This window comes from Simochromis diagramma, unplaced genomic scaffold (genome assembly GCF_900408965.1).
Source record: "Simochromis diagramma unplaced genomic scaffold, fSimDia1.1 OVJJ01000822.1, whole genome shotgun sequence".
In the NCBI taxonomy this organism is placed as follows: Eukaryota; Metazoa; Chordata; class Actinopteri; order Cichliformes; family Cichlidae; genus Simochromis; species Simochromis diagramma.
In genome coordinates, this window is record NW_024387520.1 from 1,926,236 (window position 1) to 1,937,700 (window position 11,465).

An 11,465-nucleotide genomic window follows, 5' to 3' on the forward strand; every position below is an offset into this window, starting at 1 on the left:
ATTCATAGGTCAGTGTTAAGTTGCTTAACAAACAAACAAACAAATGATCAGGTATAAGGACTATACCTGAAAATAAGTGAAAATAAGTAAAAAAGCAGAAAATGTCCAAAACAAATCAAAACTGTGAAAGATCTTTAGAAAGCCTGGAGAAGCATTGCTCAAGACCACTTTATAAAAAATCACAAAAAAGCCTGGAAAAATATAAAGACAGACTTTTGCCCAATACTGTATATCCGATTTATGATTTCTATTATAGCCATGGGGAACACATGGAGTAGGCTGGATATGACTTATGAGATTAAGAGGTGTCCTTTTGGAGTATTTCGAGTGTAATATGGTTCATTTTTAAACACTTATTTGATGTGGGATTTCAGAAACAACAGACATACAAAATAAAAGGGAAATTGTTTGCACTTACCTGTATTTGTGCAAACTAGAAGTACTAATAATGATATAAATCCTATCAGTACTAAAATATAAAATGTGATTTTATTGTTGCTCTTAAGAGGCTTATTTACCTGTGAATGAATGCCATTCTAATTACACCTTGTAAAATCATTTAACATTTCCACAGCTACTGAATAGCCTCCCTTATTTTTGCAACATGTTTGCATTAGTATTTCTATTCCTTTTACATTTTAAACATGAGTTAAGATTTTTTTCTGAATAACATTTTTGTTCATTGTCAAATGTTCGACTTCCTTTTGTATTTTGTTCTAATGTTCTTGCTGTTCGTGCGCAATTAAATAGTGAATTGAATAAATCAATAAGCTCATTATTATTTTTAGTTTATATAGTGCTGCTTTACCTAGACTTCATAACTTTTATCAGATTTTTATTTATTTGTTTTTGTCCTATTTTATATACTCTCTCTCTCTCTCTCTCTCTCTCTCTCTCTCTCTATCAATGTGGTATAGGCGGGTTTTCCGCCAGCAGGGTTTGGTTGATTCTCTATTGATTTGCTGGGGTGGGAGAGGAGGAGGAGGAGAAAGTGAAATGGGAGGAGAGCAGGAGAAACCTCCGCCTGGCCGGTGAGGGATATGATTGTGCGTGTTCTGGACGAGAGAGGAGAGTAATCGTAATCAAGGCAAAAGTCCGGCTTGCAGCGGGAGCGCACTCCAATCACGTGGGGTTTGGATTTGTAAAGGAGAGAAAAAAGTAAAAGTGTCGACGAAGTGACTTCTGGTTGTACTTTGTATTTTCTTTCCTCTCTGTGCCTTTCCACCTCCCCCTCCGCCCTGCATTCCGCGGAGCAGCTGTGTTTTAATGCCCCTGCGCACCCGTGGAGGAGAGGAAGGAGAGAAGAGTGAAGAAGAAGGGGCAGAAGAAGTAGTGAGAAGGCCTGGACACCACCCGTCCTCGCCCTCTGGAGGTCTGTCCACTCTCCCCTCCTGGCCCTGCATGGACGGGGATGGGGAGAGCCGGATGCTGTTGCCGCGGGGCTGAGCGCCTCACCTCCCCGTCTATGGTGCGCCGCTTCCGGCCGCTTCTACTGCTGATCATCGCTCTGTGCTGCGGTGCTCACATAGGTAACTAATCACACTTGCAACACTGCAACACCCAGAATCTCTTTGGGTCACAGTAGCGACTGATCTGTAATTTATCTACTTTCATATTCAGTGATGAACTAATTACTGCGGACTCCATCAGCTATAACCATAGTAACAACATTTCTTTTCAGTCGCCGTCACTTGATGGTGATTGAAACACTTTGTTAGTTATTAAGCATTTGTAATCACTGTGCGGTTGATCCTTGTGTTGGGCCCAGTGCTGCCTGACAATGGCTCTCTCTAAAGCGGCAGTGCAGCAGTCTGAGCACGGATCGAGTTTCTCCTCTCTCCTGGGCCGTCATTCTCCTGTCTGCCTCTTAATGGCTCATGGAGGAGGGGGAGAGAAGGCAGGAGCGAGCTACCTCTCCTCTTGTCCATATAAACCAATTCTTTTAGTGCACTCATTTACAGAAAAAACAAACACACAAAACAAAACAATCTATTCCATCGCTGCACATCATAAAATGTAAAAGGAAGTTGTGCTGTGATTTAAATCTGGCCAAACCTAAATAAACATGTAATGTTGAGCTGATGCTGATTAATAATGTCTATTGTAAGAAACGGGATCAGATAATCTAATTTAAGAACATATTCTTGAATGTTCAACATATTTCTCTTTATATTTGTGGATGTTTATCTTTTAAAACCCCTACAATCATTCAAGGCTTGTTAGAAAAACAACAACAACAAAAAAACCCAATGAATTTAATAAATGAAGAGCCTGTTAACTGGACGTTAACAAGGTGTCTGCAAGGATTTCTGACACTAAACTCAAATGTGACAGTTTTGACATACTTCTGTTTTCTGTGGCTTTGCAGAGCTCTTTACTTTTTTGTGAAACTGTTTGCTGGTCTGGTTTTCTGTCTCGTAAAGATACAGAAGCATTTTACATTTGGTGCAAAAAGGCAGCAAAAAAAAAAAAAAAAAATCAAATCTGGCTGAGTCTGAGTGTTTTTGTCTGTGCAGGGGGTCGGCTGTCTGTAGAGCAGTCACACCTCCAGTAATTAGTTTAACACAGCGCAGGCAGTCGGACAAAATGGGAACACAGAGAGAGACCCACTTCACATTAAAGACCCTCTTGGCACCTATGTTGCACGTGCGTCACCTGGAAAGAATGTGTTTTTTTGTTTGTTCTTTTTTTAGTTTGTCCAGCCAAACAGAATGTTTTATTTGTTAAAACTTGTACATGTTTTGGGGTATTTAGATACATTTCTTTGTTGTAAGCCCCATGTGTCTGTTTAGGCAGGGAGGAAGGAGGGTCTGAATTGTTCACTATTGTTCACAGTGTCTGGCCGACGACAGAGAGAGTGAGCTCCTGTAAAGCTTTGCAGCTTAAAGCTATGGAAAGGGTGTTTGTGTGATTTGAGCTCAGCGTGTGAGAGAGTGCACACAACAAGGTGATCAATAAGCACTTCTGGAGCTATTCCCTTGGTTGAGAAATGATCCCAGTAGATCCTTTCCTGATCTCCAGAGATCAAAGGAGTTGAAGGCAGCGAGATTGGGAGGCAAAAAAAATAAATGCTAAACCGAGCCATTGAGATTCAGCTGGTTGATCTTATGACCTCTGTCTGATGGTAGAGAAGGTGCCTCAGGAAGAGAGGCAGTAAGGAGGTGAGGCTGGCCAGGGAATGAGGCTGAGGGGGCTGAAAGCAGAATAGTGCTGAAGGAGGCAAGTGATTGAAGCTACAAAGGAAAAAAAAGAGAGAAAACTGAAGATATGAGAGAGAAGAAGATTCGAGTCCTGTGGGATTATATTGAATGTGAGGAAGACAGAGGATAAGGAGCAATTTTAAACACACGAGGAGTTGTGTATTCTCCTCTTAATAGTATTTGCCAGCCACCGCAGTATTCATCACCTCGGCTTTACTTGGCAAAAAATATGCTAATTTAGAGAAACTGTTTACAAAGGAGATCACATGAATGTTTTCAGAAGCAAATAAGAAAATTGTGCTTTAACATGTAACGTGTAAATATTACAGACATTATTAAGCATCATATGGAAATCCTAGTTTTTATTTCCGAGAGGTCAGAGTGCAGGGTCAGCATGGGAGCGACACAGTGGTGTAAACTTCAACAGAAGCTTTCCGTCAGTAAGGTTTTGCAGATCGATGGTTTAATGCCAGAGCCCTGCAGTCAGAGGGTCAGCTTGCTTCTCGCTAAGTTATCCTTCGGAGAAAATATTAGTGAATAAGTGCTTTTTGTGCAGCAGCTCATGATCCTGATAACTTCTGAAAGAGAACAAACTGCTCTGATTAGATTGGGAGTCGCATTTGGGTACTGCAGGCTAGATTGGAGGGAAAGAAGGAGGCTGTTGGTGCACCAGTCAAAGACACAATGTGTCCTCAGTACTCAGACCTGTCTGTGCAGCGGTGGTTGGCATAGGAGGCAGCCTGTGTGTGTGTGTGTCTGTGGGTTGGTGTCAGTATTTAACAGTTAGGAGAAAGATTCTAAAGCGCGGTGTGAGTGAGGGTCCGTACCTGCACCCCGAATAGCAAAATTCAGAGCATTACTGCCCCCATTTGGTGGCATCACACTCCTTCATGCTCTAAAATCAGATAAATCGACAGAGAATAGCGGACGTGTGCTGCCAGCTGGTTAAGTGATGGAGTAACGTTTGAGTGATCGTTTCTGTAAAAACTCTTGCACTTTCGGCCTTTTCTTGGCCATTAAGAGACCATCATCTAAAGATCACCGACTGCGTGTGGTTAACGGAAGTACAAGCAGCATTCTTTCTAAGATAGCTATTGCTGTGTGTGTGTGTGTGTGTGTGTGTGTGTAGCTGCTCATACACTGCAGAGCCTCTCTCTCTCTGGCCTAATCTAATTGGAGCACGTTGTGACTAATGCATTAGGTCTGGTCTCTAATCTCTTTCTCGCTCTATCTTTCTCTCTCTCTCTCCGATGATCTATGATATAAAAGGCGACTTTGACCCTCGTTACATTTAGAAACGCAGAAAAAGATAAAACATCAGGGAAATCTGTTTCTGATGGCTACACGAGGTGCATTTTTGATTATGTTTTTCCTCTGCAGAAGCCACCCAGGATCACTAACACAATTATTCAGCACCTTGCTGACGAAGATTATTAGCTTCAAAAAGTCACTGTGTTGTGTTTGTATTCACAGCACAGCTGCTTTGCCCTGTTCCCTTTGTCTATAATGCTCTATATGCTGTGTGCTCCTTGGCTGTATGGGCACTTTTATCTCACTGCTTGTGGTAAAACATGCTTCGTCTTCCCTCTCTCCGGTTGCTCTTTGGTTTATTACACTTCAGGTTTATTACGCTCACAGAGCGGCACTGATGATTGATCCAGACTTTCAATCAACAGCTGGTTCTTTTTCTAGTTTTATTAGGTTTTTATTAGACTGTAAAAAGACTCATATCACTGCGTGCTTAAAATCAAAGCTTTCTTCACACGTAACCTTGGTAGTCTTGTGTGATTGCACAACCTTTTCACTTCCACTGAGACATAACTGTGTCTAGTTCATGCCTAAATTATCAGACATGTGTGTATTATATATTAGTATTCCAGACTCTATCTGTGTGTCCTCTTCAGGTCAGTGCCAGGTGGCCACACCTCAGTGTCGTATCCAGAAGTGCACCACCGACTTTGTCTCCCTGACCTCCCACCTGAACCCTGCGGTGGATGGCTTTCACACTGAATTTTGCAAGGCTTTGCGTGCGTACTCGGCCTGCACTCAGAGGACAGCAAAGGCCTGCCGTGGAAACCTGGTCTTCCACTCGGCTGTTCTGGGCATCTCAGACCTAATGAGCCAGAGAAACTGCTCCAGAGACGGCCCCACTTCTCCCACACACCCCGAGATTCCCTTTGAGCCATGCAACTATCACAGCCGCACTCAGCACGCCCACACGCAATCCCATGCACACGCTCACTCACACTCACACACTCACAGCCACAGCCACAGCCACTCTCGGGCTGAGTACCTGTTTTGTGGGCTCTTTGGTGACCCCCACCTGAGGACATTCAAGGACAGCTTCCAGACTTGTAAAGTGGAGGGAGCATGGCCTCTTATTGATAACGACTACCTTTCAGTGCAGGTCACTAATGTTCCTGTGGTTCCTGGCTCCAGTGCAACAGCAACCAATAAGGTGAGGAACCGGAAACTGGCTTTTGGGCTCTTATTTTTCCATTTTTGAAGCTAAAACACTCTTACAAGTGCAAGCAGGGTTAACAGTCTAGTTATATATCTCTTGTTTGGGTTTCCATAATGACGTCCAAGCTACTTTTATGCACGTCAGAATAAGAAATCTTATCAAAGTCAAACTGGAAAACATGCTCTCCTTGACTCTCATGCTGAGTGTTTCTCGCTCCCATAGACTCACAGGTGTAAGGCAAACAGCCTCGATCTTGTGACTCTTAACTCTTGTGACTGAAGCAGTGTTAGAAACCTAACTTGGTTAATGGCTGCGTACAGCCTGACCTTTAATAACATGGAATGAGATGTGTGAAAGGACCCACTGTTTACTTATGTGTGTGTCTGCAAGCACTTGTGCGTGTGTCTCATAAGTTCACGAGTGGCACTCCTTGCGCTCTGCTTACGGCACTGTGTGTCTTAGAGGACACACAGTGCAGAAGACGCTCACTCACAAGTACACACGCAGGCACACACCACTAAATGGATGACGAACCACACAAGGTGATCTTTGTGGTGTTAAAGAAGCAATGTTGTTTCCCCGCGATCATCTGCACTTTCTAGCACAGTCGATAGCTTTAATTATTAAAGGACATACACACCCGTGCATACACTTAGTCACGCACACACTCGCAGAAACACACACACATTAAGCAAATAGTACAGCTGCTACACTTTGGAGCTGTAGGTTTGACCTTGTGTCAGAGGTGGGGCAAGTTATTAGTCACGATTATTAAGGACACAGACACGCACACATACACACTCTTTCACACACATTAACAGCCCTCCAGGCTTAATGGCCTGCCAGGTCTCATTCCTCACGGCTGTCATATGAACAAAGCAGCCATTCACCGGAACTATGATGCTAGTGCTAACCGTAATGCTCACACCACACCCTGCATCTACCACTTCCAGCTTCCACTCACCACTGGATCCCTATGTGTGTGTGTGTGTGTGTGTGTGTGTGTGTGTGTGTGTGTGTGTGTGTGTGTGTGTATTTGTGTGTGTTTCTGCCAGCCTGTGTGTTCGTGTGCGTGCATGTGTCAGCATGTTTGCATAGCTGTGTCAAATTACAACTTGTTAAAAAGTCATTAAGTCATTTCTCAAATGTAGCCTGATGAGAGTTGGTGACCTGTGCAGTGGGTGAGTGTTGATATTTGTGAAAAACAGACAGATGGAAATTTCTTCTGCTTGTCATGAGATTCTTTTTTCTTGATTCAATTATTAACAGTTTAGTGCATAAAATGAACTAAACTGAATAAACTGACTCTTTAATTTTAGGAACCCCAGGATGCTCAGTTACAACACAAAAAAGGGAAATGTATCAAACATTTGTTTAAAAGGTTTAAACTAACCAGATAGTTGGAATTGCAGCTTATTATTATTTTATGATTTATTAGGATTTTCTGTCTTCCTGATCAACCAAAGTGCAGCTATATTCATATTTTCTGTTTTGTTCAACTAGCAGTCTGCTTGCTAAAGATATTTCATTGACAGGCTCCAAAAGCCACTGAAATTCATTAGGAAATTATTAAATTAGTTGGTGATTAATTTACTTTCAATTTACTTGCTCTATTCATCTTTTTGATTACAATTGTGTCTATCATGTAAAATGAAATGAATGAAATGTCTCAATAACTGTAAACTGAACACATTTGAAGGGTTCCTCTAAGTTACCTGATGCTCTGCTGCTTTATAGATCACCATCATCTTCAAACCCTACGAGGGCTGTACGGACCAGAGGGTCTACCAGGCCGTCACGGACAACCTTCCGGCTGCCTTTGATGATGGAACCGTGAGCAGTGGCGACCCCATGCACAATTCTGCTGGTGCAGACGGAGCAAGCAGGAAGGTCCGGGCCCTGTGGATCTCCGAGCGCAGCCCAGGGCACCACGTGGAGCTGCACGCTGGCTACATCGGCGTGACTGTAATTGTTCGCCAACTGGGGCGCTACTTGACCCTGGCGGTGCGGATCCCAGAGGAGCTGGCTCAGGCCTACGATGCCACCCAGGACCTGCAGCTCTGCCTGAACGGCTGCCCCAGCGCAGAGCGCATCGACCAGGCGGGGCATCTTCCCCTGCCCGTCTCCCCTCCTGCGCTTGGCCTGCAGCTTCAGCAGCTACGTCGGCCAAGCTACTCCTCACAGACACAAACATCCGCCTACGGCTCCACGCAGGTCTTTGGTGTGGAGGGGGCGAGGGAGCGGTGCAGGGAGCAACTGGAGGTAGAGGACATTTACTTCCACTCCTGTGTGTTTGACCTCCTGACCACCGGGGATGCTAACTTCACAGTGGCAGCATACAGTGCGCAGAAGGATATGGAGAGTCTCCATCCACACCGGGACAGCTGGAGGATCTACCCCCGTAGTTTTGCCACCTCCTCTTTACACTTTGATTCTCAAAATTTCAAACGGCTTGCCCTGCTCCTGCCATGTTTTCTGAGCACTGTGTTGATGTAATAGCAGGAGTCTTTGTGTGCGCCTGCATGTGTGTAGGTCTGGGTATGTGTGTGCACTACAAATAAATGGTTTGGAAGTTTTTTGCTGAGCACTGATACTTAACACTGGCACCTGTTTCTTGCAGTGAGGAACCAGCAGCCTGAGCAGTTATTAGGACTTTAATTTTCTTTAAAGGTGAAAGACCTCCCAGTGGACGCAGGACATGCTGGTGTCACTAACTATAAGAGAATCAGCTCTCTGGAGGTAAAAAATGCAAAATAAAATAAACAAGACGTCACGACGGCTTCTACAATCTGTCTTCAACTTTGGATAGAACGCACCTGACAATGACACAAATGTCTCTGTGTGTTTAAATTGACTGTAAATAGTTCATTTTGTCTTCAGTGCACTGTGTAATGGAGTCAAGTTTGTTTTTGTGCCATTTGATGTGATTTTTTTTGAATACCTCAGATGAGGAGGTTTGTTTTAACAAATGCACTTTATTTTAATTTTTTCCACAAATCCACATCAGTGTTTTTTTGTTTTCTTTCACTTCATGTCCTCCATTAAAACTAGCTCAAACTTTGGAGCTCTGTGATTTGGTTTTGGATCCTTTCACAGTAAAAGTAAGTAGAACAATAGGAGATGTCATTTATTTTTAAGTGCAACAAGTACTAGCTGATTTGCTTCAGCATTTTATTTTAAGTAATGTGAGCTGTTCTGTTGAATGTATTTTGAAACTCGTCACAGCGAATGCCATCAGTACTACTTTGTTTTTCTCATGCCTGACTTTGACTGCTTGTGTGAGTCTGTGTGTTTGTGGGTGCTTCAGTGTTTTTCTTTTAATGTGTCAAAGTGTTTTCATTTCAGCTGATTCCCGTTAGAAGAAGTCCCGCCTTTTTGCTAAGACGCTGTGACTTTACAGGCTCGTGTTTTTTACTCGGTCTACTTTTTTTTATTATTTGTATAATTTGAGCCAAAGACAGATTTTTTTTGTTTTGTTTTTTGTTTCTTGTGCAGCGAAAATCAAAACTCAACACCAAACCAGCACCCTCCACCCTCTCGGAGTCTTTTTCTCCCTAGTTTTTAAACTTACTACTGTAGATTGGTTTTGTTGGAACTGACAAGCTGCTCCTTGTTGGGATACATGTAAAATACTGGAGAGAAAACAGTGCAAATTACTGAAGAAACCTTATCACGCTAGGCTGTGTTTTCTGCATCAGCATTGTGTTTTAAGAATTTGATACCTGGTAGAAGTTTCTACCTTTAAAAAAAGCCTGTGAGCCTTTTGAACATGTAACATTCTCTGTAATTACGCCAAGTTTGTTTGACGATATTGGTTCATCTCAGTTTTTTTTGTTGTTTTTTTGGCATTGTGGTCTCTTACAACATGTGTGAGTGAAGAGTGACTGATCAATGTTGAAATACTTAACTTATTTATGAATGTAGTGCCCCGTAGAGGAAGTTAAGCTCCATATTCTTGCTGTTAAATAATAATTTAAAAAATGTCAGATGTGATTGTACTGCCACCTAGTGGTAATCTGTTGATATGTCAGTGTGTTACTCAAGGCTCTCAAAAAAAGGAAAAAAAAGGAAATAAACTGTGTGAGTGTTTTATTTAAAAAAGCGAACAAACATGAAAGTCAACACAGTTCGATTTTACTGTCTATTAATTTTACATTCACAGGAATATAAAAAGAAAAATGAACATACTAATAAAGTAAAACAGTATTAATGAGTAAACAAACAAACAAAAAAAAAAAGAACAAACTTTGAGCTGAAATTCACCCACAGAAGTTTAGAGTTAAATAAGAGCGAGACTGTACACACACACCTTCCCACAGAAGCATTAAGCCATCTGTCTGTGGTTAGCTTTTGATCAGATAACAGGTTTGGCCTCACAAACACGATCTGTTTTCAACTGCCAAAGGCAGCGACACCTGGATGTCTCTGTGAAAAGGCTGAAAAAGGCGCGTCTTTAAGCGTTACAGCATACTCCTGTCATCCTGGCGATGGATCATTTCCCGTTTAATCCGTCAAACCATGTCCTTAAAATCAACCACATGAGTGGGAACATACTCATTATCTTCCAGTGAAGAAAACTCCTCTATGAAGACTTCAGACCAGAAACAGTTATCCTCTCTAGGTTAGTTTCCTTGTCAAGGTCATATGTTGCATGAGAAACCCATTTCCATCGATCTGAAAAGTCAAATACTCCGTTCAGACTTACATAATTAAATAAAATCAAATGAATTACACTCATAGAAATACAAGAAGATTTACAGACTTATAATAATCAATGACATGCCTGCATGCGAAGGTACATCTGTGTACTGCATGATGGTACTTACCACTTAATAACAACGTAAATGGTCATCAGAGTGTCAAAGGCGAGGATCTTCATGAGAAGCAGCCTCATAACCAGGATAACCACTGTGTTTGTCCACACATCAATGCCTGAGAGCAAACCATGCAGACCAGTATAAGATATCCTCGTGTGTCAATTTATTGAATTTTTTTTTTTTTTTCATTTTTGAGCAACAACAAATTACCTTTAATTTTTTCTTCTTCATGGCACAGTTTGTCTTGATGATCTGAAAAGATAAAATGTGAAATTCCAGCTCCAAATTTACAGATATGGTCACATGAACTCATCTTTACCTGATGAGGTGATGCGGCGTCTCCTCTTGCTTTTTGAGTGTCTCTTGCGACTTACTGAGCAACTGTATGATGGCCAGTCTCTGGTTGTCACAGTGATAACAGCCACCACATTGGGGACATGGTGCTTCCTGGTTAAAGCGATGCTGTATGGCGTGGTGGGCATGTGACCCTCTGACGCTGAGCTCCAGCTGACCTCCAAGTGCCCTCTCCTGAAGTCATTCACAATGCACACCAGCAGGGTCCAACCAAGCCTCTCCCCTGACAGGTGAACTGGAGGTGCCAGTGAAGCCAGCACATCGCCCTCTACCCCTCCTGATTCAGGTGGAGCACAGAAGATCAAAAAAAAAAAAAAAATCAAAAACAGAGGTAAGTTGTGTGCGAATCTTTGCAGTGATGAATTATTCTCGTTGCTGAGCTCTTATCACACATATATGTTTTATAATCAAAGTGGTGATATGTTTATATGTACTACATGTATTTCTGAATTTGATGTAGTAACTCCAGGAGCTAATATTAATGTATGCCACCAGAGATGAAGGATATTTCCTACCGGCTATTTTCTGTGTGAATAATTAAACTAACTTTTATTGACTTGCAACAGTTACAGAGGAGAGCTCTTAAAACCAAACTCCTAGAAATCCTTCTTTAAAGTCAGTGTTGTGGAC

The 11,465-nt window shown here is 42.3% G+C and overlaps 1 protein-coding gene across 1 annotated transcript; it reads left to right on the top strand.

Annotated features, from left to right (window-relative positions):
• Positions 1 to 990: 990 nt before the first annotated feature.
• On the top strand, positions 991 to 9,722 carry rgmb (repulsive guidance molecule BMP co-receptor b). The gene is made up of 3 exons (XM_040019052.1): positions 991 to 1,529; positions 5,105 to 5,658; positions 7,402 to 9,722. The coding sequence occupies exons 1-3, from the start codon at positions 1,412 to 1,414 to the stop codon at positions 8,158 to 8,160; spliced, it is 1,431 nt and encodes a 476-aa protein (XP_039874986.1). The 5' UTR covers positions 991 to 1,411; the 3' UTR covers positions 8,161 to 9,722.
• The last annotated feature ends 1,743 nt before the right edge of the window (positions 9,723 to 11,465 follow it).

What these genes read in the sequence shown, in the direction of transcription:
- rgmb (XM_040019052.1), top strand. Translation starts at nt 1,412, where the DNA reads ATGGGGAGAGCCGGATGCTGTTGCCGCGGGGCTGAGCGCCTCACCTCC. An exon ending in GTGCTGCGGTGCTCACATAG is followed by an intron (nt 1,530 to 5,104) that starts GTAACTAATCAC and finishes TGTCCTCTTCAG; the next exon opens with GTCAGTGCCAGGTGGCCACA. An exon ending in GTGCAACAGCAACCAATAAG is followed by an intron (nt 5,659 to 7,401) that starts GTGAGGAACCGG and finishes GCTGCTTTATAG; the next exon opens with ATCACCATCATCTTCAAACC.